We start from the raw sequence: 27,948 nt of genomic DNA, 5'->3' as shown, positions 1-27,948 counted from the left end.
ACAAACGGAACAGCCCCGTGGATGTTAGGAAAAATTAAAAGATAAAAAAATGAAGAAGACAAGTCGCGTGCAATGAGTTTAATAATAGTCGTTGCTTAATAATTTTATAAGCAAACAGAATGCAAACGTAATAGATGTTCGAAGAGGAAAAAAAATCATTTTATTATAACTTTCTCCTAATCAAGCTATTTAAGTACTTGAAACGGCAATTGGCATCCTTTAGTATCTCCTTTAAAAACTTACATAAAAACTTCTCGCTTAATTAACGCAAATTGAATATTAGTTGGAGTGTAAGTGGGAAGAGCAATGTGTAAAGGAACACTCACGAGTGTTTTGGAGACGAGATAAAGTTCGCTCTTTGCGCCATTTAGATGCATTTTATATCCAGACACGTTTTTAATAACGCAAAAAAAATGAAAAACTAGTCAATTACCTTTCATTATGTGAATAATCATACAATAAATACTGTAATTTATAGTTTTGTAAGAACTAAGAAAAAATATTAATTTGTGATAAAGTGCAAATTGTAAGAAATGAAGTCAGCTGAATGCTAATTACATTTCTTTCTTCGGCTCGCTTAAAAATACATCGTGCATTTATTTCTTATAAATTCTAAAATGTTTGCTTTTCATTTGCTTTTAAAAATAATTAGTTAATGATTTTTATTCATCTCACCCATGTTTTTCTTCATCATTATCATCATCCTTTTCAATCCAAATGTTCATCATCAGCATCGTTACTAGCTGTTGTACATCATCATCCTCCTTCAGCTACTGTACATCATCATCATCATCGTCCTCATTCAACTATTGTACATCATCATCATCACTAGCAAATTATTGTCCATTATCATAAGTCGTTGTACCTCATCACCTCATTCAGCTACTGTACATCATTATCCTCATTCAGCTACTGTCTGTCACTATCATCATCATCATCCTCGTTCAACTATTATACATCATCATCGTCATCATTCAACTATTGTACATCATCATCATCATCATTCAACCATTGTACATCATCGTCATTCAACTATTGTACATCATCGTCATTCAACTATTGTACATCATCGTCATTCAACTATTATACATCATCATCCTTAGAATGTCTTTCTCTCTTCTTTGTTCTATATTTCGATATTATATTGCATTTATTTATTATTATACTGGCATGCACCTGAAATACACGAGTGTTTCAGAAGCATTCCAGTATAATAATAATCGGACTTTTGCTGGTTAAATTCAAAAGAAGGGGAAAAAAGCTTCTAGAAAACTTTACTTCTCGTAAGTAAAAACATAATTCTAAAGTTTCTCGATTTCTTAAAATTAAAGTTTTCTTAAAATAAGTTTTTTTAGAAAAACAACTTTTGTCGTAAGCTGTGCACTCCAATCAGTAAAATCGAAATATGTCAAATTAAATTGGCAAGTCAGCAATTAAACTGCGATTTCTCTCTCAGAAAAAAAAAACTTTCTCCATGGAAACACAGTTTCTCGCTTAATGTTACATCTTCTATTGCTTACATCGGCTCCAAAGATGTCGATAAATAAAACCAACTTTCTTAAAACTATCGCAATAACATGGAAAGAAACGCCATCAAAGTAATAGAAAAGAAAATACCTAATACTGGAAAAGGGAACGATGTTAAAAGGATAATAATCTTAATTATATTTTTAGAAAATGCTTAGATTACATTAAAAGCATTTTAATCGCACGCTGAAAAAGAATCTTTAGAAGTAGAAACTTCTTCTCAACAGCCAGTATATATAACCACGTAAATAAATGAATTATCAGGAACAGGATTAGAAGAAGTAACTACTTCTTCCGTTAGAGGGAACTACTTGTCTCTGTAACCTGAATGATTTAGCGTGGCTCTTGATAAAAATATGAAACTATCGAGTAGTAAAATGCACAGTTTTTGCTTATTAATGTTTTAACGGAAAGTATTAACGGATATTTAATAGGCATCACTTTGCCATATCACATTCGCTAGCAGCGATGCCCTTCGAAACACCTAGGTTCAACTCCCGTCAAAGATTCGAAAGTTAAAGAATCTGTATAATGGATTTTTCAACTAAACGTGAACCAGCTGGCGTCGTAAGGAGGGGATTTTCTTAACTCCCGAATATTCTGGTTCCTCATCCCGCAGAACAAAACACTCAACTGTATATGCACTTACTTTCTAAATATACTATGCTACTTCTTAACCTTAATTTCTAAGCCTCATAGTTTTATTAGCTAAGCCTCGTGGGCTGAGTAGCTTAAGCTGTAATTCCAACCAATCCCAATCCGTTGCAAATATATTCAGGTAAAATCACTCTCTTCGAGGTTGGGAAGAAAAAAAATCAAATGTGAATATGTGACGTGGGTTTTTACAATGGCATACTATAACCAAGAGCTTGTGTACTTTCTTAAAAATGATAATCTAGTATTACAATAATTGTCGATTAGTTCATCATCCATTTCTACAGCAATCATATAATTTCTCACAGTAATAGTAATAGTAGTTAACAGCTGATTAACCACTTCTCTATCGATCATATAGTTAATCATCTATTTCTATAGCGCTCATGAAGCAGTTCGTTATGTTAATTGATGATTCAATTCTACCAGACATCATCTAATTCGTCAACCATCTCGACTATAAAAACTAGTCTTGTTTTATGTTCAGTTTTTGATTCACATTAGAGATTTAACTATTTTCTTCTAGTGTGAAGTTAATCATTTATTTGCCCTGGTTACGATAACACAGCTGAATGAGGTGTCATTTGGAAAGGATCGCTGACGATACATAGGGATTTACAACAATTTTAAAAGCATTTCAAACAGTTGTATGTTATCCGTTAACTACTTCGATATTCTTATCCTTGTGTAGCTTATCCCACTTAAGTAGGGTCGCTGTTTTAGTGAGTCTCCTCCACATCCTCCTGTCTTGAGCTGTAACCTCATCGAAGTTCTTCATCCTCAAAAAAAAAAAAAAAAAACGTAACTACTTCTATGATGATGTTGCGTTTTTCTTCGATGTAATTGAGTGTTATTATTCAAACATCAGCGATTTCTGTCGTGTAAATAACGACAATCAGAGTACATTTTCTCTGTAAGGTTTGAAGAAAAATAGAGACAACACTGGTCAGTATTAATAAACCTTCTAAAGGCAGGCGTCTGACCAATAGAATTTTCTGAAACGTCATTTGAGCTGAACAACTATCACACCTCTACATTTCGATGATTTCTTGTATCTGCGGTTAAATAATGTACTGAGCGCGGCCATCTTTGTTTTTCGTAATTAAGGAATTTTTAATAATGCAATTTTGCACTGAAGGTTTTACCGTAACACAAAGGCATGTTTTAATGTTGAGCAATGAATAAGACGCAATAGAACAGTGCATAAGTTTAAATAACAAATATGCCAAATAACAGAAACGTTTAAACAACAAATAACTCAGATAAGCAACAAACAAGTTGAAATAAACAATAAGACAAATAAATAAAAAAATCAAAATAAAACAAAACAAATAAGCCAAATACATAACAAACAAATAAGTCAATTAAATAACAAACAAATAAGTTAAATAAATAAAACTAAATCAAATAAATAACAAACAAATAAGTCAGTTAAATAACAAAAAATAAGTGAAATAAAAACAAATAAGTTAAATAAATAAAACTAAATAAAATAAATAACAAACAAATAAGTCAAATAAATTACAAACAAATAAGTTAAATAAATAAAACTAAATCAAATAAATAACAAGCAAATAAGTCAACTAAATTACAAACAAATAAGTTAAATAAATAAAACTAAATCAAATAAATAACAAACAAATAAGTCAACTAAATTACAAACAAATAAGTTAAATAAATAAAACTAAATCAAATAAATAACAAACAAATAAGTTAAATAAATAAAACTAAATCAAATAAATAACAAACAAATAAGTCAGTTAAATAACAAAAAATAAGTGAAATAAAAACAAATAAGTTAAATAAATAAAACTAAATAAAATAAATTACAAACAAATAAGTTAAATAAATAAAACTAAATCAAATAAATAACAAGCAAATAAGTCAACTAAATTACAAACAAATAAGTTAAATAAATAAAACTAAATCAAATAAATAACAAGCAAATAAGTCAACTAAATTACAAACAAATAAGTTAAATAAATAAAAATAAATCAAATAAATAACAAGCAAGTCAAATAACAAACAAATAAGTGTAATAAAAAATAGCTGAAAAGCTAAAAAGTAACAAAGTCAAATATACCTCACAGATTAAGGTAGATTAAAAATATTAAAACTAATAATGACACAAAAGAATACATTTTCTCAATAAATATTAATTAGAAATGGCGAAATCCTACAGTTTTGCAAAAAAAAGTAGACAGACAGATAACCAGATACAAAGGGAATATCGAATAAAATGCTGGAAATGTCGAGTTAAGTAAACATTTAATTAATTCGAGCAAATATTTACCGGGACTTGCTTTATGTACTTAATAAAGTACATAACGCAACACCGTCGTATTTTTGAGATGAGTTTTACCGTGAGGTTTTTGACAGCGTAAGTCTTGACATAAACTTTCAAAACTTCATACGTTAGCGGACTCCATAAATAGCAGCGCGGTTAGGGTATTGAAATACTCGACACTTTAAGTTTTGACTACTCAATCTGTACGCAGGTACAAGTATCTGAATAGCCTGGAGTGGATTTCCACGTTGCAACTATGACGCTTTTTACATTATACTAAATTAGGAGTAACTGCGTTCACGGATGACAACTACAATTAAGTCTCATTTCTTAAACCAACGTCGCTCTCAATTTAAGTCACCTGCTCTGTTCGTGTATTAAATAAAAACGAATTAGTTGGACTAACCGAAAGTGTTGCCTTAAAGTAATTTAAAAGAGTCGTCTTTGCCTCGGAAAATAAAGCCTAGCACACAAAGCTGGCATGGAACCAAATTCGTTAGATCAAGCTGCGTGATGTGAAATGAGGCTGAAATCGTCTTGCAATTACCTCTAATTCCGGCTTCCACAGACCGTCTACGAATGTTTAATTAAATAACAAACAAATAAAGTAGATAACAGAACACTTCGGTAGGAAAAGTGTTTGGTCAGCCAGCAGCAAAGATACTAAAATGGTTTCGGCTAGAAATGAATTCCATCGTAATTTGTTAATCACTAAAAGAAAAAGATAAAAACATGGAAACGGTTTATGTAATCAAATATAAACTTAGTAGTTCGTTTCAATGTTTTTGAGAAATAAGTTTTTCCTTTTAAGAAATGGACTGTTCAGTGTTTAATGTTGAAGTAAATTAACGTTTAAAAACGCGAAGTTTGTTGTTAATTCTGCTTAAGGCGGGCATCTTTTATCGAATGCCTTCTTTCTCTTTGATGTCCTGTAGCGACCCTTTTCTTCTGCTTGTCCATTTTTATCTTAAACACTATGAAAATGAGAATATTGAAATTTCGTTTTAGAATAAATGAAATTGACAGATTCCTATCGTCACACACGACTTATAAGGTCATATAATATAAACAAATATAAGCTTGAGTTTAGTGTTCATCTGCACACTCTACAGCGCATGTGCAGAAGATACGAAAACATGGCATCAAAAGGCTACATTAGCTTTTGTGAATCTCGCTAAAGCCAGTGGGTCTGTAGTTTTTGATAAGGTTACCCGTTCTACATTGGAAGATAACAGAACAAATCTACATTGAAAGAGACATGAGAATTGCACCATGTCATAGTGCAAGGGTTATTGTGACATGGTTTAAAGAAAATTATGTAAGAAAACATGACTGTCCGCGCAAAGTTGCATCTATGCTTATGCTGGCCTGGTTGGCCGAGTGGTTAGCATATCCGCTCTCCAGCCAAAAGGCTGTGGGTTCGAATCCCGCCGTGGGCATGGGTGTTTGTGATTGTCTGTGAAAATACTAGCGGTGGTGGTGGGTGGTAGATGGCGTTGGTGTAGATGATGAGGTAGTTGCGGTTTGTTGTAGTTGGTTGGTGAATTGAGTAGTGGTGGAGGCAGAGAGTTGTAGAGTAAGTGTCCTCCCTCGATGAGTCATTGGACTCCCTGGAGGTGTGTCATGTAATAATAATAATAATGCTTAGTACAATAAGCAAGCAGAATAGTGCATCTAGCTTACAGACAGACCTGTGTCATGATGAAGAAAGAATGATTCAGATTACTGTTTAAAATATGCCTACTAGGATAACGAGTGCGATAGAACCAAATAACTGCATGTTTGTGTGCCTGAATAGCATAAAGTGAATAGACCAGGTGTCTATTCACTTTACGCTTACCAGGTGTCTCTGGTAAGCGTAAAGTGAATTATTTATAATTCACTTTACGCTTACCTGGTGTTGCTAATAAAGTGAATTTATTAGCAACACCAGGTGTCTCTCAAATACAGTGCTCTCCTTATACTTATTTCAAGGCAGTATATTTATCATTGTCTGGTAAGTGTCATTTTCTACTTTTGTGCAAACACAAAGAATAAGATCATTATGACAAGAGCTTGGAATGATTTCTTGAAAATATATTTAGAGAAAAGGTATTTATAACTCACTTCAGATGGAATCATTTCGGATTTTTTGTCAGTGTCTAAGGCAGTACACTGCGATGTATGCAAAGAAGATCGGTATATTCTGTAGATCGTTATACATATATTATAATGTTCATGCATCGAATCTGGCAATGCAGTCGTCATCTACTTACCCAAATGGATCAAGAAGAAATAAAGTTATTTTCTGCTGTACTCGACCGTTGCAGAAATTGATCTACGGGGCAATCTCTCCATTAATTCCTCATATATATCAAAAGAATGGCTTCATCCAGATGCTAAAAAAAAAACGTTGCTGTATCTATGCATATTTACACTTTCTCGTGCGGTGTAATAGCAATTCGGGAACTGCTTCATTGCTCGTCTATGAAATACGTGACCACGTTTGCTCAGATATCTACATGCTCACTGATGTAAGCTACAGGTTTCTATTACGAGACTAGACGAAAATTGTCGGAGAGTGACGTGAGTATATTACAGTGATACCCAGTGTGTGTGAGGAACAATGTATTTTCAGCTTAATTCAATCTAAGAAATACGAATTTAATTAATTATTAATATTTGTGAATCCCTTCCACCACGTATATCAATACATTATTATATACAAAATAATAATAACAACAACAACAACAATAATAATAATAATCCTAGATAATACGGAGTCCTTTTTCAAATGAGGATGAATTATTTCTTTCTGAAATTAAGATTATTTTTTATCATGCTGCACAAAGCCAAACGGGCCAGAACACGTGCACGTAACACACCACAAAATACGGTATCATCATACCTTTAGTTGCTTCTACCATAATTCAAAAAAAAAAAAAAAAAAGGCCAACAATAACAGCTTTGTCCAAACCGAAAGAAAGAATGAAGCCAGGTTAAATATCCACGTGACTATCTCATAATGCTCACTTCCCAGGATTTCTATTTTTTTTTTCTTTCCTCCAATCTTTGTCGGTTTCATCGAAGAAAAAAAAATGTATGAAATCTGGATCTGAAATATCATTCTTCGAGAGTATAAATTCATTTGACGAATCAAATGCTATTACAGGAAAATAAATACAAGAAACAAACGGACGTCATTGTCATACTATCTCGTTTTACGATTTTTAATGTTTATGTGATATTTAAAAGATGTGAAAGAAAAATATTTTCTTTCACTTAAGCAAATGTCATTTCTCAAGAAGTTTTGTTCTTTTGTTGGAGTAGCAGTTTAGACAGTTTAGTTGTCATATGCTTTATCACCTTATCAATTAGCGTAAGCAGTCATTTTTGTCTATCTGAGTTTGTTTACCATCTAAAACAGAAATAATTAAAACGACTTTAAAAGCAGAAAAATATGCTTAAAATATTTTTCTTCACGCGTTGCTCATCAAGTTTTGGACAACCTTTCAACTAATGAAAAATATTATCAAATTTAATCTGATGTTTACTTATTTTGATCGTCGATCCTATTTTGCCACCAGTTGTTTATTTTATTCTTTGTATAAACAGTTCGATTTTGAAATTTTTCACGTTACGGCTAAACATAACAACGAAATGCCTTTTGTTGTTATGGCAACTTTCAGGTAATTTGGTAAATAATTATTTGCTTGTTTTCATTTTTAAGATTTCAGTTAGTGATTCTCTATAATTTTTCCAACAACTTTTTTTCCTGTTAATTATGACTTTAGAAATCATATATTACTTGTGGCTATAAACATAATTATAATTATAATTAGGGCAAAATCAAAAAGGCGAATATTGTCTATTAATTACGGCTATAGAAAAAGGTCAACCGGCACATCATTATGACTATGGAAAAAGCCACCAGTTTTAATAATATAATAACTATGCCTTATAAGGACTGGCTTAAAAGGGGCGAAGCAAGAATGCTTTTCATCTTCCCCGTTATCTGTAGAGGACAGTGTTGGGATAAGGTGTTATTGAGCTATTAAAGCTCTGATCATGGCAGGAGGGTAACAGCAATAGCCTCAGTTAGAACTTCATTAGCTACAGCATTGCCATCCATTACCCTCCAAGGGTATTAATCTCACGGTCGATTATTTCTTTCAATCTCCTAATTACTGTACTTAATGTACTTAATAACTATGCAAAAGATCAAACAGTATATGTATGAGCTATATACTATCTGTAAATTGGTGTATTCACCTTTTGACGTATTATTTTAAAATTATAAAATATTATTGGTTATTTTAATGCTTTTCTTCCCTAATATTTTACTTCTACTTATGTTCATAAATCTGTTTCTGAATATGGCTTTCGATTTATCATTTATTTTATTTAGAAAACTTCTCTTGGCAATTTGCTATCCATTCCATGCGCCCAAAAGTTAATAAATGGAGAGAGAGAGAGAGAGAGAGGCCAACATAATCAACACAATGTGATCAGCCTCATCATTCATGTACTGCAGATATGGCCAGATGATCGATTTCGAACTTTACTATCGCAAAGTTTGATTTCGGAATCCGCAGCTTATATCTACGTGCCATTTGTGCGCAACCCATTAAATACCACGTATAGAACTCAATCTATAATTGTAATCTCGGTAATTAGACCGTTCCTTTCTCGGAATTTTTATCTATTTCTTTTCGTTCCTTCTTTTCATTAATTAAAACACAATTTTAATTAAATAAGTTTAAACACTTTAATTCAAATAAATAATAAATCAATCAATTAAATTCAAATAAAATAAAAAAATATTTCAAAAAAATAAAATAGAATTTAAAAAATAGAATAAAAATAAATAAATAAAATAAAATAAATAAGTAATAAATAAATAAATAAATAAAATAAGTAATAAATAAATAAATAAATAAAATAAGTAATAAATAAATAAATAAATAATAATAAAATAAATTTACAATTTTAATAAATAAATAAATAAATAATGATGAATTTTATAAATTATACATCTCATGCTGTATATTCTGAAACTTTTTATTAATAATAAAAATAAAATAAATTTTATTTTATTATTTTAAAAATAATAAAATATTACTTTTACAATATGGAACGGATACTATTGAAAAAAATGACAGAGAAGACGGTCTATTAGAACAATAGTTTTGGTAGCGTATTTGATTTAATGTAGTTTCATGAAGCCTTTCTTGAACTAGATGCATTTCGATATTACTTTGTCGACCTATTTTTGTAGTTTATGAAACTCTGTCTGACTGTGTGTGTGTGTGTGTGTTTAGCATCGTCACGATATAACTTATTGCCAATTCGCTGTAGTATTGATTTTTTTTTTTTTTTTTTTTTTTTTTTTGTTTCCATAGAAGAGCGTTCTTTCAACATGTACACTTATTCGCAGTATTATTGTATGCATTTTCAAAATATCCACGTATTATATCCGGTACGTTTTCGATCTACTCTTAGAACGATATACGTCACACTTTAGTTTCAGCAATGCACTTTAACAAAAGGGGGTTTTGTTTTAAAGTGTAAGAAAAGCATGCCAAAAATAGAAGCTATCTAACTGCACATTAAAATGGACAATTGCTGGATTATATATCCCATAAGGTTTAACAATAACAATGGAAAGAATGGCTTGCACAAACAGATGAGTAAAATATGCAGTTACTCTAAAATGACGTAACAATGGAAATTTATAGACGTAGATTACAACAAACGGCTACAGATCATGTTATGGGAAACAATAAAATATATAGAGACTTGTACCTTTCATAACAATTCATCTTAGACTACGCGCTCTGTTGCGCAAAGTATTGTCCCCAAAATAGTACACCAGTTGGGTCAGTCCTCTAAATGTGTGTGTTTCGGAATCATGCTACAGCCACGTGCTTTGTAGTAGGCAACTCGTCGTTACTAAGCAACGAACAGATACTATTACAAGTTGTTTGGCAGCAACGACAGCACGCGAATGCCACAACGACTCTTGTGTTTCCAATAAATCTGAACAGAATTGAACGGTAAAATACCAACGTCAAAGAACAAGAAGTCTTCTCTTATAGTAATCAAGAGACATACACGAATGATGATGGGAGTAAATATTGAAGTGAACGGTTTCATTTTTCCACATTATGAATTCTTATAAACCGGAGACCGTCGTGCTGAAAATCAGATGGGGAAAAAAAAGTAAACAAACAAAGAAATGTACTGTCGGTGTTCTCTTCAAAAGATGAAAGAAAAACTCATAAACTTTATTAATATTTGTGGTACAACTGTGGTCGTTTCCTTTTAAGGCTGTGAAACATGATCTATGTTAAAAGAGAAAAGCAATACACTCATAGATTGGTTCCGAAATACGGATGGTTGAAAAGTTCGGTTTGACTCTTTGCGTTATCCGATATATAGGGAAGCTGGGGATGGTTTAGGATTTCCTGGAGAAAGGGGATCCATAGATGAATATTTGCTAAGAAGTTGATTTATATTTGCGGAAGGGAGAACATAATTAGACCCGACATGTCATGCGACTGGATGGTCTATTGCCCACCTCCGGTAATTATGCTATACAGATGGTCATCTTCCTGTTAGATCGGTTACATCACCCTTATATGAAAAGCCCCTTACGATCCAGATCTTAACACTGGAAAATTATCGTCAATACCTACTGAAATACGGAGCGATGCTACATTTATTTTTGAGGTGTTGCATTTTTTAGAGAGGTGATCGTAAATGTATGAGCTTCCTTTGAATACATACGTAGATAAGGAATGCGACTTAGAAATCAGTCTTTTTTTGTACACAAGTAGATCTTTTACAGAACTATACTTCTAAAGAAGAGAACCAAGTACGTCATTCTGCTATTAGATGATTAAAAGGATTGCAAAGAGTATTTTTTTTTCGGAGTTGCGCATATGTAATAATCTAAATTAGCCTTGCAAGCTAATGAAAGAGTGACGCCAAAGGAGAGATAGAAGGTGCTTGGAATGACAAAATGTTACCAAACCAAGTAATTGCATTTTCCAAAGAACTTGATAAAACATCAGCCGATTTGATGAGGTTAATTTTCCAAAGTGCTGTTATCACCATTTGTTGGATGAAATGAAAACTGAAGTCTTTATAACTGTTTATACCATCAGTAGGAGGGGGGAGGTTAATCTTATTAAACAGTTCACCTTAATAGAGAACTTGATTGATTACCCACCTTGGCCTACACTGTTAACAGTCGAGATAAATGGATAGTCGTGAGGGACTGCCAACTAATACTGACAGTTTAACAATGGGAAGTAGCTAGGGGGTCATGTGATTTGAGCAGTGGTTATCTCGTTAGGCCACACGTGTCCTTATAGATGTACAAGGACTGGTCATTAGACTCCTCTAGCTTAAGTGGAAATATCGATTCATGAGACCAGTAGAATGTTGCTTATGAGTGAGTGAGTAAAGAGTGGAGAAGAAATGTGGATGATGATGTAGTGGAGGAATAAACTCTGAATCGGGTAGAGGGGACAGGGAAAATGAAGATATTTTAAAGAAAGCAAAAATGAAAAGAAAATTAATGAAAATACAGGGTGGCCATAAAATAACTTTCCCTCTTTGGAGGCATCTGTAGCTAAAACCAATAAACGGAATGAGACTAAATTTTATGTTGAGACTTTTGAAGGCATGGGGAGATGATTCCAGCGGGGGGGAAAATAGTACCAAAAGTCGCCGATAGGGGAAATTTTGGCGCTGGCAGAGCCGAAAACAAGCAGATAATTACCTTAAAGGCAGATAAAATGGAATAATAACATTTTGACGTAAGCGACAGCCGCGTCACTCATTCCAGCTGGATATGTGGCACGTTACAGTGATAATAAGAATAATGATAATTAAACTATAATAACGACTTACGAGAGACACAGAAATTAATGTAGTAATTGAACTCACAGGAAATAATGTTTTATTCACCAGAATCAGGGTCGCCTGGACCACATACACGATTTTCAGTGTGCTGACCCTTCTTGTGTACAACAAATTGCATTCGGTGTCAATGGAATTGGTGGCGCTGCTATCACGTACGCACAGTAAAATTTGCAGAATCCTTTTTATCTGCGTTTACTGCAAATATTTGACTCCTTGTGGCTCCGCCAGCGCCAAAATTTTCCCTATCGGCGACTTTTGGTACTAAATCTTTTTTTTCGCGGAATTCATCTCCCCATGCCTTCGAAAGTATAAAATGTGGTCTCATTCTGTGTATTAGTTTTAGCTACAGATACCTCCAAAGAGGGAAAGTTAATTTATGGCCATCCTGTACTTAAAGAACGAAAACTTAAATATTTTGGACATCTAACTAGACAAGAAGGCGTTCAGAAATTAATATTAGAAGGGAAAAACTGGATGGGAAAAGAGGGAGAAGTAGACCCAGGAGAATGTGGTTTGAAGACATTAAGGATTGGACTGGCTTGAATTACCATAAATGTTCCAGAGCCTCAAAAGAAAGAAAAAAGTTCCGTGACATGGTTGTCAACCTCCTTCTAGGGGGATGACACTTGAAGAAGAAGACTCTAGAATTCTTTAATTATTATTATTTTTTTCATTAACGTACGCATCTTAAGTAACTTCGTCTTTCTTGACCTACGAAGATCTACATAAAATATTAACGCTGTTTCATTGTTTTAAGAATCTTTCTCCGAGTAATATTATCCCCCATCCGAAGCCATTTCTCGTGCTCGTATCACTCCATCCAAAAATTTTACATTGTAGGAAAGTACGATGGAAACAGTAATGTCAAAGGACGAACGAAAACAGCCTTTTCGTTCGCAGATGAACGGAGATCCGCTTACCTTATTACGTTATCGTTCGTTTGGTGTAGTTTGATGCGATGTCGTAAAATCACTCCCGGTGAGTGTGTGTTGAAAGTGAGCCGTCCTAATTAATGTGACGCAGGGTTTGCAACAACTGACTGGGGTTCATTAGTGCACGGAGAGAATTTATTGTTTCACAGTATCTGCTTACGCTATCTACCATCTTAACTCATGCTAGCACCGAATGACTTGCTATAAGATTTAGGGGGAAGGTTCATTTGTCGGGACACAAACGTAATTTAAATCTGAGACGGTGTCAAGGAATATTTGCGCATTTCAAATAAAAGAAAAACACAAACGAAACGTCAGGCTATAAAGAAACCGGGATTATTTAGTAAAGGGTAAACAAAATGAACTGAAAGAAGATATTTTATTTCAGCCGACAATTGTCACCGAACAAAAAAAATAGATAAGAAGCGTCTCATGCGATGAAATAATGTCAAAGTGCACGCATAGAAAACTTCCATTCTTAACGACATCTTTACAAAATGAAAGAGTTCTCTGTAAAATAAATGGTAATTCACTGTGTTTAAGTTCCTATGTTTGGTATATTACTATATAAATTACGATGTTTAGATGAATTTAGACAAGAGGATTAAATCTGAAGCTCTACATCACTGGTGAACAAACGTTTTGTTACAGTGAGCGCCAAAGTTAAGTTTTCGATTGAAATTGATGTCCAACGAACTAGTTTCCATGATACTACGCATATGCGAAATATCCTACTCTGCACTAGTCTAGTGTCATTTCAAAACCTTGGAAGTGCCGCATAACATATATTTATTATTATTATTATTATTCACATAATTGATACACAATCAAAACAAGATATCATATAAACAAGAATTTGACTGGTAATACAGAACAATTCAGATTCTACCCAAGAATCTAAGAATAGTCCGTCAGGTAGCGTCGTAAAATATGGACTGTTCCAAGTAATGCGGCTTTTTTGTAGGGTCACTACAAATATGGGGTCACTTCGTTGATGTTTAATTGCTGTAAATAGTTGGACAACTTCTTTGAAGTTGCACCAAGTGCACCGATAACTATTGGGATGACTTTGGTGAGTTTAAGCCACAGCCAGCTAACCTCGATTGCAGATCTCGATATTTGGTATTTTTATCCCAGTTCTTTGTTGTTTAAAGTTGTTATCACTGAGTACTGCGATATCGATAATCCAAACCTGTCGATTTCGATAATTGTGATGTCAGGTCTATTGTGTTCCAAATGCCGATCAGTTTGTATTCTAAAGTCCCAGAGAATTTTTGCTGTTTCGTTTTCCAATACAGTCTCTATTTTATGCTGCCACCAGTTATCAGAAGTAGGAAAACCATATTTTTTTCATACATGCCAATGAACTATTTTGGCCACTTGATCATGGCGGTATTTATAGTCAGTTTGAGCTATTTTGATGCAGGCACTGATTAGATGTTCTACAGTCTCATATTTCTGATCGCATAATCTTCATTTGCTGTTATTATTGATGTTCAAAATCTTTGCTTTCATCGCATTAGTTTGTAATGCCAGTTCTTGAGCTGCTAGAATAAATCCTTCTGTTTCTTTTTTAATGTATCCATATTGTAATGTATTTTAATGTATTAGTATCTCTAAGAAATTGGCCATGCAAGGGTTTATTTTTCCAACGTACATATCGGTTATTTTGTTCCTTTTTTTTTTTTTTGTAATCGCATTTGCTTCCTATTGCATTCCAGTTATGGAACAATAAATGCTAAGTTTGAATCACCGCTAATGGAGACCCTTCAAAACCTCTTGCCATTTACTAATACTGAACTAGTGGAGAGATCGTTTTCTTCTTACACCTTCATAAACAATAAGTACCGCAACAAGCTTAATACAAGTTCGGATTTAAGACTGTATCTTGCATCTTTTGAGCCTGATTTCAAGAAACTAAGTGCATCAAAGCAAAGCAATGTCTCAGTCGGCTAGTGATCTGTATATCAATTATTACAGACTTTTCAGATAACACAAATAAATATTATTAATATTAATAAATCAAAACTTTGTTAAATAATTGATCAGCGTTATCAATATTTAACATGAAGTTATACTTATTTCTGTGTTACGAATACTGTAAAATTAAATCTGCGGTTTGTACTTTTAGTGTAGTAAATTTCCATTCCCAACTCATTACCTCATTTACACTATTTTACATTAAGATAGGCTTAATATATTTAAAACGTATTTAAAAACAGCTATTTTAAAATTAAAAACAAGGGGTATAATTTATAGAAATGGGTTTAGAAGAGGTACACAAGGAAAAAGGTTGGCAACCACTGTTCTAGAGCATACACATGAAGCCCCAGCAAGTCATCGAAATCCACCTACTACCTAAAGATATTCAGCGTATATTGTTAACAACATATCTCTTAACAATTGTGGTATTTAATGAATACGTTCTCAACAATACGCTAACGACAATTATGAGTTAATTGCAACGGTTTCATTTCTAACAATTAAAAGTTCGTTGCAACCGTTTCATTTCCAACAATTAAACGTTCATTACAATTCTTTGGTGTCCAACAATTTGAAGCACATTGTTGCTGTTTCATCAGTAAGAACTAATATTATTACTACGAAACTTTCTCTCCAATAACTTTTGCTAGCCTTTTATATCACACGAACTTTTCATGGGTTACTCAAATTTTTATTTCATATTTTAATTAACGAAATCCACAATCTTTAAAACAATAACTTTTCGCAGTATGAATACTCAACTAGGCCAAACCATGACGAATGCATCGGTAGTGAAATATTCAACTCATATTTAATTCATATGAACTGGTTTTAGAAAGCAGAGCTGAGATCTTAGCTAGAGGAAAATAAAAACGGAGCAGTTTACTGATAAAAACTAGCACTGACGTAGTTTAGCAAATAATTTGAAAACCTCTGCTGTTGAAATCAATACTATTTTAGATGAATAAGAACTTTTGTAGTACATTTACTCTTTCTTACATACAATCATTTATGTAGAACAGAAAAATAAATCAGACATTTAGATTTGCATAGAGTAAGAACACTTTCTGAAAGACGGCGCTTTTTCCTATCGTAATGTAGCATTATGGAGACAGGAATTTTACTCGCTCTTTCTTTCTCTGTTTCCCCTTAATTCATTAAACTGCTCGCATTTCCAATAACGTGAGACAATTCTAAGAAAGAAGTCATTATCGAAGCATTTAGGGGTTTTCTAAAATTTCCTACACCGGAACTGCCGTTGAGCAGGCGCTAGGGGCTCGACGTAATAAAGCAACCCTCTCTCATTATATTTTAACACGATATCGATTAAGCGTCTTGCCGTTGCTGGAGGGCATTATTACATGCCTTAATAAACATTTCACGTACCATGGACAGAATAACTTGTACTCTATTTTCACGCATCTCTTCACATGTCAATCATACCGAATTTGGAGTCGAGGGTTATATTTTTTCTCTTTTTTTTTTTTCCTTTACTGTCTTACACCAAGTGACACGTGGTTTAGGATGGTCGAGAATAACCAAGTCTTCTGAAGCAGAACGCGGGCTTTAGTAGAAAAATCTCATTCCGTCTTTTTGGTAGCGCACACACACACACATACACGCAGTGAATATTGCTGTTGGGAAACTACTAAGAAATGTTGCGTGGAAGGATGCAGGATAAGAGCTCGCGGGTGAACCGCAGTGAAGGGAGGGTAGGCAAGGCAAGTATGAACTCTGTGCTTTACTTCCACTGGATTCACTAGAGGTTTGTTTGCCATCTATTCCTTTGCTTCTTCTCTTAACAATCTACTTATGTGATAGGGTTGTAAAGGCTTATACAGCTAATATATTGCACTGAAAAAAAAAGTTATATATACGATACCTCAGGTTTCTCAGGAACTCTTCTTTAAAAGGCTCGGTGGTGTGGAAGGGGTTTTGATAACTAGAGAAAAAAATAGAAATAGTCTTTCAGATATTTTGATTTATTCATACAGTATATTTTAGTTGTTTCTTTATTTTATTAAAATTTTTCTGTGGAAGAATTCAATGATCATTTAAGTTACGAAAAGATAAGAAAATACAACCGCTCATTTTCTTTAACCAAAAGTTAGGATTAGCCTTAAAATATCACTGCATTCGAGATTATTGCCTCTTCTCTCTCTCATAAAGGTTATATTTTTAAATAAATGGATTTTATGTAAAGCTCTAACCAGATTTTTTTTTTCTCTTAAACTTCCATAATTAAACCCACACTAGTCTGTTTTGAAATCATAAAATAAATCACTAGAAAAAGTACTTTGATTGCTAAGAGTTGTTTAAAATCAAGGCAGAATGTGCCATTTATAATAATAAAAATTGTTTTAATGTATAAGTGCTTTTAATTCTTTATCTGGTAACAGCAGTAATTTAAATAAGAATAAGAATATATTTATATATTTGAATTATATATTTGTAAATACTCTATATATGTATATATGAATGACAATAAACGTATTCTATTCTATAAATAAAAATTTATTATTATATATATGAGTCTCAATGAGTCTCTGACTCTCTGGAGTCAGAGACTCATTGAGGGAGGCCATACCATACACACACCAGCTATCATACGTATTCTTGAATTCATTCACACTGCTTGCACTCGCAACATTAAATGTCAATCCATTCCGATTTCCAATCACGCACCATCCCCTGAGAGAAAAATCTAGCCCTCACACCCTTCTTGGCGGCCTTCATTCTCAGCTTCCAAGGATGCCCTCTCGTCCTTTCCCCACCCTCCATAAATTGAAAAATTCCATCAACTGAAATCCTGTATGACTTCAGTACGATATCAAAAGTTTGTAAGTCTCAATCATATCATCCCTCTTTCTCCTGTTTCCTAGGATCTGCAGTCTACAAATTCTCAATCTATCCTCTAATCAGTATTCCACAATCCTGACATCATTTTGAACACCTTTTCTTATCAATGCCTCTTAAAGAGGCAAAATAACATCCTTATCTTTACATGTGAACCTTCGTTTCAGAATCGCAATTATCTTTTGAGTTGTATTTGCAATCTTTGCCACATGGTCCTTGAACTTCAACTTCCTATCTATTAACACTCCAAGATCCCTAGCCTCATCAGTTTCTTCTAGCCTAATCCTACCAATATAATACGACATTGGATATCTAATCATGCCCGAAGTGAATGACTTTACATTTACTCGCATTTACTCATATGCTATCAACATCGCAAAATTACATATTTCGCTAACCCCACCCCCTTACTAATAATATGATTTAAATTTAATACCAACTCAGTTAAAAATTGTAAATTCGTAAGTTTTTGCGAAATAAAAATGCATAAACAAATGTGAGATGAATAAACTATCCACTCATTCGTCTGCACCTTACATAATCTTACAACTGTTCGTTAAATATTTTAGTTCACATTTTGCACCATCGCATCTCATTTATATTGTTGCTATAATTTATTTATTTATTTCTTATTTATTTATATGCTTGCCAATTACAAGTCATTGCTTACATAATTTTTTGAAATATTTTTTACTTACTTTCCGAGCAGATTGAAAAGAGAATGTGTGATGGTTCAGCGGTTGACTCATAGAGGGCGCCGTTATGCCGTTATTATTATTATTATATTTCGTCTGGGATTACTTACACTTTTTATTCGTAGAAGTAGATATAAGTATAAAAAGTGTTATATAGAAAGAAGCATATTTTAAACCATCAGGACACATCTTTGACCCTGCAATGGTGTCGCATTGTGCGAGTAGAGGACATTGATATGCCGTATCAAGTTGGTTATTTGATGGAGTTTGATTCTTCGAAACAGATCTTTCCCTGAGTGTCTGTGGTAATCCCTTCAAGTCTAAAGGATTATCGTTAAGTAAGTCCGTTAATGTTAAGCCAATTTTTTTAAGCCTTGCATTCATTCAGCTTTGCAGCATAAAATATGACACACAGAGAGAAACTACTGAGGAATTTGGCTGTCTATTGGATTTCCTTTTCCGCGTGTTTATGGTCAATCTTTAAGCCACTGATTCTTGGCTCAAAGAATTCTAGAATTTCTCTCGTACTCAAATTGATCGCTATCTTTTATTTTATTTTATCTATTTCTTTTGTAACCTTAAAAAATATACATTTACATGCATGAATTACTTTTTAATTTAATTCAATGGTTAATGTTGTACGTAACAAAACATTGAAATGCAGACCTAGATTTCAATGTTTTGTAACACACCGCCATGACATTTATATAGTGTGTTATATACATAGAATAATGATATATGAAATATAAGGATATTTATATATACATACATAGCCTTTAATACGTCTTCTGCTGACTATTATATTAAAAAACGCATTTTTGATTAGAATACTATAAACGCATGTCGATGGTCAAAACTGTATTTAGTTTCGTTTGTTTACAATAACTGACTTTTCATTGGCATCGGTAGAGGTCGCACTGGTCACACAACAGATGTTCTTGACGACCAAAATATAGAGAGATTTTTCTTATAGTTTTCCTCTATCCGGAAATAACACTTGTTATAAAGGTACCCCAGTTATTATTGACAAATGTTTGGGTCGATCGGCTTGTCATGCAGTATACCATGAACGCTTTGGGATAGAGCTCTACAAAAGCTAATCACGCTTCAAAAAACCCGAACTTTATTTTTGGTACGTTGAATGTGGTTTTTTTTTTTTTCCTTTTCTTGTTCGCGTAGTTGCTTGTGCGTGCGAGCATGTGTTAGCAGGTGAGGGAGAAATATTCATAAAACCGGCGTTGTTCATAACAATACTAAGTCAACAATATGAAAGTATTTTATTTTTAAAAAATGATATTATTATACATGTTTTCATTAGTTATAGCGAAATTACTAAATTAAAATGTCTGTTTAAGAATAAATATTCAAGTGTAGATTTTTTTTTAGAATATAATGTATTATTTATTGATCGCTAAAATATTTATACATACAATAAACATCTTGTGTGACATTGCACCTTATAATTTTACAGAGTTCAGCACTAAGTGCTGCAATTCCTACATTGGATTTCAATTAAAATTTTTAATAATACTTTTTTGCCTTTATATTATGTATTTACAACACATGTTCTTCTAATATTAACAATGAAGATTATACAGAATTTTTTGTATACTTTTTTTCAAAGTTTGAGAAAGAGTGATTATACAAACAAATTTCTGCATTTGTTTATAAGGATTACTTGTAGATGAGTGAGGCAAGTTAATCCCACCTACTTCGAAGCTTGGGTTAGCTTTTATGAAGAGAGTGGGATTTAGCCTTCACCATTTGTGTTGCTGCTACTGTTTATGTATAGGATGTAGGCATTGGATGCTAGTGATTTGTGATGTGTCAATTAGTGTTAATGGTTTCTTAACTTTGTTGGTATATTTTCCAGAGTTCGTTTTTTAATGTTCTGTAGTTATCTACGTGTTTTTAATTTCTTTGCGGGTTGTTGAGTTGCGTGGGTATCTGATGTGATCTCACCAAAAGAACCGTATGAGTTGTTGAAGGGTGTGGGGATGTAGAGAGTTGTTGTAGGTCGTGTTATACGATATGTGTCTCTGTTGTTTCGATAGGTGATGTTGAAGTAATTCCTTGTTAATGTCGTGTAGTGTTTCAGGTTTTTAATGCTCAGAATTCTGTGTATCGCCATGTGCTTGTCGGATATTGATTGCTGCGTGTAGGGTGTCCAGATCACTGTTGACACGATTTTCCTGTGTAGTGTTTCTAATTTTGTTAGATGGCTGTTTGATGTATTTGCATAGACTGTTATTCCGTATCCGAGTAAGGATTCGCAGATATCGTGATATAGGAGTTTTTTTATGTTGGGTGGAATAATCTCTTTAACTTGTAAGAGTTTTGCTGCGATGATCCGGAGTTTGGTGTGTAGGTATTCTATATATGATGTTGAGAATCTATATAGAGACCGAGGTATTTTGCGTGTATTACAGGTTTAATTTCGGAACATTTGGCAGTTATTTTTCTTCTTAATGCAGCGGTATATGTGACAATGTATTGATAGTGATGTGGGAGTATAATTCTTGGGTTGTGTATTATCAACATCTGTGTTTTGATACCGTTGATTAGAATTACGTTTTGGTGGAAGTATCTTGTGATTTCATTTAGGTCTTGTTGTGCTTTGCAGAGAGCTGTGTTAATGTCTGTGTGGATTGCTAGTAGTGCAGTGTCATCTGCGTATTGAAATATTTGTTATGAACATCGTTAATGTATATGTTGAACAGGGTAGGTGATAATATGGCACCTTGAGGTACACCGTGTTTTATTTGTATACTCCGACTGTGACATGTACCTATTTTTGTTACCTGTGTTCTGTTTGAGAGGTAGTTCTTGAACCATGTATGAAGTGTTCCTCTTATACCTATTGAGTATAGTTTGGTGAGTAGTATGTCATGTTCAAGTGTATCAAATGCTTTGGTTAGGTCCAGCAGTATAAGGACGGCGTACTTGTTTTTGTCGAGAGCATTGTTTATTGTGTCGGCGATGTCTTCTAATAAAGTAATGGTGCTTTTTGTTTTCTGAAAACCGTATTGGTTTTGTGAGATGATGTTGTACTTCTGTAAATAGTTCTGTAGGCTGGTGTGTACTATTTTTTCTAGAATTTTTGAGATGACTGGTAGTGTGGCTAATGGTCTGTAGTTCTGAGTATCGTTTTTTTTGCCGTGTTTGTATATTGGCGTAATCACTGCGGTTTTTATTTGTTGTGAAATAATGCCTGTGTCGAATATTATGTTCACGAGTTTCAAAAGTATTGGATTTATTTGTTCAATGTGTGTTATAAGGTCTGTGAGTCTTATTTTGTCTATTCCTGGAGTGGTCTTTGGTTTTAGTTGTAGGATTGTTTCTTTCAGTTCCTGTTTTGTTATGGGTGGAAAATACATCGTTTGTTGTTGACTATTAAAATTATTAAAACATTAAATAATTTTTGCGACTTATTGCAAAACATTCTGTAGGTGGCATGTAATAATAAAAATAATTATAATAATATCATTATCACTAAGTATCAGAAATACCTGGATACCTTTATTTTTCTCCCTCAGGCCTTACCATTCGTTCATCTTCGTCAACTAACACACAGATTCCCCTTTCTCTAAGTAGATTTTTTACACAAGGATGTTCTCCTGTCAGTTCCATATTCAAACGCATCTGATTTAAAGAACATGCGTTGTGATTCTTCACTAATTTAACAGACTATTAACTCGTGGAGTTCCACTTGCACAAAGTTGAGTTCCACACTATGCAAGCCGAACTCGAGTATTGTTTGGGGTTGTCTGGCATGAATACCTATTATTGATTAATGTGGTAGCCTATAATGATATCCAAATAGAAATCGTTTAACTAAACGACGCTCCATTTTGAGCAGACATTTGTGTAGTTTAAATTGTTTGTTTGTTCTACTAAGACAAATAAGACGTCATTCTGGTTGTTGTCATGGCAACAATAAGTTCTGTCTACGTACTCTTAGGTGCTGCAATAGTAAGTGTGTGGTTCCGATGTCAGCAGAGCAGACAAAGACTGCTGCTGGTGTTTATTATATACTAGCTGATGTTTCTTCAGAAATAATATATTAATTACTCTGCTTAAAAATAAACAAAAAACTTAGTTTAGACATTTTGATAATGCTTCTTGCGATAATAATCTACTGGAATAAGTTCGCTCGCATTCTTCCTCTAAATTACTTTGCTATTTCTATTGGTTTTCGACTCTACAAGTAGCAAATCTCAGCAGAATAGCAGGTAGCAACCCGTCTACAGCTCAAATGAATGAACTCACATACTTACGCATTTCATGATGATAGCATACAAACATACATTAAATATTGCCTAAGAATCTAACAATCAAGCTACATAATTCTATACTATTCAAATTATAAATTAAAAATAAATTTTCCATGCACACACAGATGCAACGCATTTAAGTTCTTAAAAGAACTGGTCGATGGACTGAGTCCTTGACTCTTTATCCCGTTATGTGAATGAAGAAAATCTGTATGGATGGGGTGTTATTGAGCTAAAAACTCAAGTCATGGCTGGGTAACGGCAATAGCCGAGCACCAGTTAAAACTTCATTGGCTTCAGCATACCATTTGTTACCCTCTGTTTAAGTAAAGGGGTAAAATCTCAAAAAATCAGACGATCTCTAGGCCACTCATTCTTGGGCGAAAGACCGTCCAAATCTCCGCGTTGGTTCCACTCAGTGAAACTCGACCACCGAGCAGAACCGCTCATTCCGAAGAAAATAATTCACCGACAAGAAACCCTCAGCGGGCCGTGCCGGAGAAAACTTTCCCCGGAGACTCAAATTGCTCCCTTAAGGCAAAAACCCTAAGAGAGCGAACTCTCGAAACTCAGCAGGATAACAGCAACAGCCGAACCTCAGTTAAACTTCATTGGTTCAGCATTGCCATTCGTTACCCTGGATTTTTAAGTAAAGGGTAAAATCTCAAAAAATCAGACGATCTCTAGGCCACTCATTCGTGGGCTACAGACCGTCTAAATCTCCGCGTTGGTTACACTCAGTGAAACTCGACCACTGAGCAGAACCGCTCATTCCGAAGAAAATAATTCACCGACAAGAACCCCTCAGCGGACCGTGCCAGAGAACACTTTCCCTGGAGACTCAAATTGCTCCCTTAGGGCAAAAACCCTAAGAGAACAAACTCTCGAAACTCAGCAGGATAACAGCAACAGCCGAACCTCAGTTAAACTTCATTGGTACACTGGAACACATTACCCTGATTAGTAAGTAAAGGGTAAAATCTCAAAAAAATCGGACGATCTCTAGGCCACTCCATAGTGGGAGAAAGACCGTCCATATCTCAGCGTTGGTTCCACTCATTAACGGGCTGCCCGACCTAGAGCACCCCGTCCTAGCAGAACCGCTCAGCATTGGTTCCACTCAGTGACGGCCGCCCCGTCCTAGCACCCCGACCACTGAGTAGGACCGCTCAAATTCCGAGGAAAATAATTCACCAACAAGAACCCCTCAGCAGGCCGTGCCGGAGAACACCTTCCCCGGAGACTCAAAGTGCTCCCTTAAGGCAAAAACCTTAAGAGAGCGAACTCAAAAACTCATCACCCAGGATAACAGCAACAGCCGAAACTCAGTTAACTTCCTTGGTTCAGCATTGCCATTCGTTACCCTGGTTAGTTAGTAAAGGGTAAAATCTCAAAAAATCCAACGATCTCTAGGCCACTCCATAGTGGGCGAAAGACCGTCCATATCTCAGCGTTGGTTCCACTCAGTAACGGGCTCCCCGACCTAGCACCCCGTCCTAGCAGAACCGCTCAGCGTTGGTTCCACTCAGTGACGGCTGCCCCGTCCTAGCACCCCGATCACTGAGCAGAACCGCTCAAATTCCGTGGAAAATAATTCACCGACAAGAACCCCTCAGCGGGCCGTGCCGGAGAACACCTTCCCCGGAGACTCAAAGTGCTCCCTTAAGGCAAAAACCTTAAGAGAGCGAACTCAAAAACTCATCACCCAGGATAACAGCAACAGCCGAACCTCAGTTAACTTCCTTGGTTCAGCATTGCCATTCGTTACCCTGGTTAATAAGTAAAGGGTAAAATCTCAAAAAATCGGACGATCTCTAGGCCACTCCATAGTGGGCGAAAGACCGTCCATATCTCAGCGTTGGATCCACTCAGTGACGGCCTCCCCGACCACTGAGCAGAACCGCTCAAATTCCGAGGAAAATAATTCACCGGCAAGAACCCCTCAGCGGGCCGTGTCGGAGAACACCTTCCTCGGAGACTCAAAGTGCTCCCTTAAGGCAAAAACCTTAAAAGAGCGAACTCAAAAACTCATCACCCAGGATAACAGCAACAGCCGAACCTCAGTTAACTTCCTTGGTTCAGCATTGCTATTTGTTACCCTGATTAGTAAGTAAAGGGTAAAATCTCAAAAAATCGGACGATCTCTAGGCCACTCCATAGTGGGCGAAAGACCGTCCATGTCTCAGCGTTGGTTCCACTTAGTGACGGCCGCCCCGTCCTAGCACACCGACGGGCTCCCCGTTTAAGCAGAACCGCTCAGCGTTGGTTCCACTCAATGTTGACCGCCCCATCCTAGCACCCCGACTACTGAGCAAAACCGCTCAAATTCCGAGGAAAATAATTCACCGACAAGAACCCCTCAGCGGGCGTGCCGGAGAACACCTTCCCCGGAGACTCAAGGTGCTCCCTTAAGGCAAAAACCCTAAGGGAGCGAACTCAAAAACTCACACCCAGGATAACAGCAACAGCCGAACCTCAGTTTACTTCCTCGGTTCAGCATTGCTAATTGTTACCCTGATTAGTAAGTAAAGGGTAAAATCTCAAAAAATCGGACGATCTCTAGGCCACTCCATAGTGGGCGAAAGACCGTCCATGTCTCAGCGTTGGTTCCACTTAGTGACGGCCGCCCCGTCCTAGCACCCCGTTTAAGCAAAACCGCTCAGCGTTGGTTCCACTCAGTGTCGGCCGCCCCATCCTAGCACCCCGATGGGCTCCCCGACTCCTGAGCAGAACCGCTCAAATTCCGAGGAAAATAATTCACCGACAAGAACCCCTCAGCGGGCGTGCCGGAGAACACCTTCCCCGGAGACTCAAGGTGCTCCCTTAAGGCAAAAACCCTAAGGGAGCGAACTCAAAAACTCACACCCAGGATAACAGCAACAACCGAACCTCAGTTTACTTCCTCGGTTCAGCATTGCTAATTGTTACCCTGATTAGTAAGTAAAGGGTAAAATCTCAAAAAATCGGACGATCTCTAGGCCACTCCATAGTGGGCGAAAGACCGTCCATGTCTCAGCGTTGGTTCCACTCATTGACGGCCGCCCCGTCCTAACACCCCGACGGGCTCCCCGTTTAAGCAGAACCGCTCAGCGTTGGTTCCACTCAGTGTCGGTCGCCCCATCCTAGCACCCCGATTGGCTCCCCGACTACTGAGCAGAACCTCTCAAATTCCGAGGAAAATAATTCACCGACAAGAACCCCTCAGCGGGCCGTGCCGGAGAACACCTTCCCCGGAGACTCAAGGTGCTCCCTTAAGGCAAAAACCCTAAGGGAACCAACTCAAAAACTCACACCCAGGATAACAGCAACAGCCGAACCTTAGTTTACTTCCTCCGTTCAGCATTGCTAATTGTTACCCTGGAAGTCCTAAAAAGGACTTTTTTTTTCTTCCATGCAACACAGTTAATATCCAAGACACGATACATATAATAGCATAATCTTATTAAGTAAAAGGTGTCAATTTTAAACTTTCAGTATGATTCATAACTGCAAAAAATAATTAATTGCTTTATTTAGGCTCTATATAATATATACTTTTCTTTTGTATTATTAATATAATACTTTTAATTTTTTTGCAAAAATTGGCTGAATTATATCCTTATTATCTTGCCAAAAGTGATCACAGCGCCACATTGTACCTACTAAATTTATATACATATATTTTTCTGTTACTATTTAATTAAATTGATAGAGAAAACATTTTCTTATCACGTTAGGCGATTTATATCTTTCTTTTTTTTCATTAACGTTTAAAACAGTTTATGTAAGCTACTTAAAGTTATTTATTATATTTGTTAGTTCTATATTAAATGATAACACTCTAATACTTGAATTTCGTACAATTTGTTTTCTTATTTTAATAGAATACAGCGCCTTCTAACAACTCGACAGAGAACTACACCTCATGAATTATAAACAATTAATAATGAACAACATAAAATACGAAAGAAAATTGAAATCTGCTCATAAGAAAAATGACTTCTTTCGATATTTCAACATTTTCCCCATAACATTATTAATTTTAAAACATCCCATACAACTTTAAACGCCAAACATTTCGTGCGCAATCCCGTTCTTTAGTCAGTTAGAAGGAAAATATTATGAATATCATCAAAGCGCACATAACAGTAAACATCTGCTTTACATTTTATCACTTATTTATGCTAGCATTCGTCCGACTAGTTCCCTGGCCTACATCATGGGATTTCAGATGATGTGACGAGCGCTAGATGGAACGCTATAAATGATGCACAATCATCTGTAAGGATTAAGCATACTTCCAGTATTGCCATGGGGAGATTTGTAAGCAGGCGCCCACGAGAGATATTTCCTTGTGGTGTAAAATCCTCATCATTCAATCAACGCTGGCGCTCGAGACACGCGATGAGCGAGAGAAATCAGGAGAGGGCACACATGCGCATTGTTAAGATGGCATATGCTGAAGGGGGGGGGGGGTACATCGCCTAATAGGGGCGAAGATCAGAAGAAATGGGAAGTGCTTATGTTTATATTTGGAACAAGAAAGGTGACGAAGGAAGTTGATCTGTCTTATTCCTATAGAAACGAAGAAATCTCTAAGGCACTTGATTACCTTACTAACATCGGGCTTATTGGAAATCAGCACTTGCGATCGGTAGGCTTGCTCCCGATACTTACAACTAAATTTAATGTAGTTTCTTTTACAATTTCTAAAATAAATGGAGACTTTTTAAGAATGTGAATTTCTTTTATAGTTTTCAGGATAACGATGAAACCAAAATGATCTCCAATTTTGCCAACATTACGTTTTGTGATTTTCTGTTCAAATTAATTTCTATTTCCGTTCAAGA

The 27,948-nt window shown here is 35.2% G+C and overlaps 1 protein-coding gene across 1 annotated transcript in view; it reads right to left on the bottom strand.

Annotated features, from left to right (window-relative positions):
* LOC150094688 (cell adhesion molecule Dscam1-like) overlaps positions 1-27,948 on the bottom strand; it is a 374,142-nt gene that overhangs the window by 22,573 nt on the left and 323,621 nt on the right. The window contains exon 25 of the mRNA XM_090411632.1: positions 17,177-17,236. Within this exon, the coding sequence (XP_090267758.1) occupies positions 17,177-17,236 (60 nt within the window). The remainder of the gene's footprint in view (positions 1-17,176; positions 17,237-27,948) is intronic.

This window comes from Typopeltis vanoorti, chromosome 21, assembly GCF_054136105.1.
Source record: "Typopeltis vanoorti isolate ZY-2024b chromosome 21, IOZ_Tvanoo_1.0, whole genome shotgun sequence".
In the NCBI taxonomy this organism is placed as follows: domain Eukaryota; kingdom Metazoa; phylum Arthropoda; class Arachnida; order Uropygi; family Thelyphonidae; genus Typopeltis; species Typopeltis vanoorti.
The sequence above is the reverse complement of the archived record's forward strand: the minus strand, read 5'-3'. Positions and strand labels throughout refer to the sequence as shown.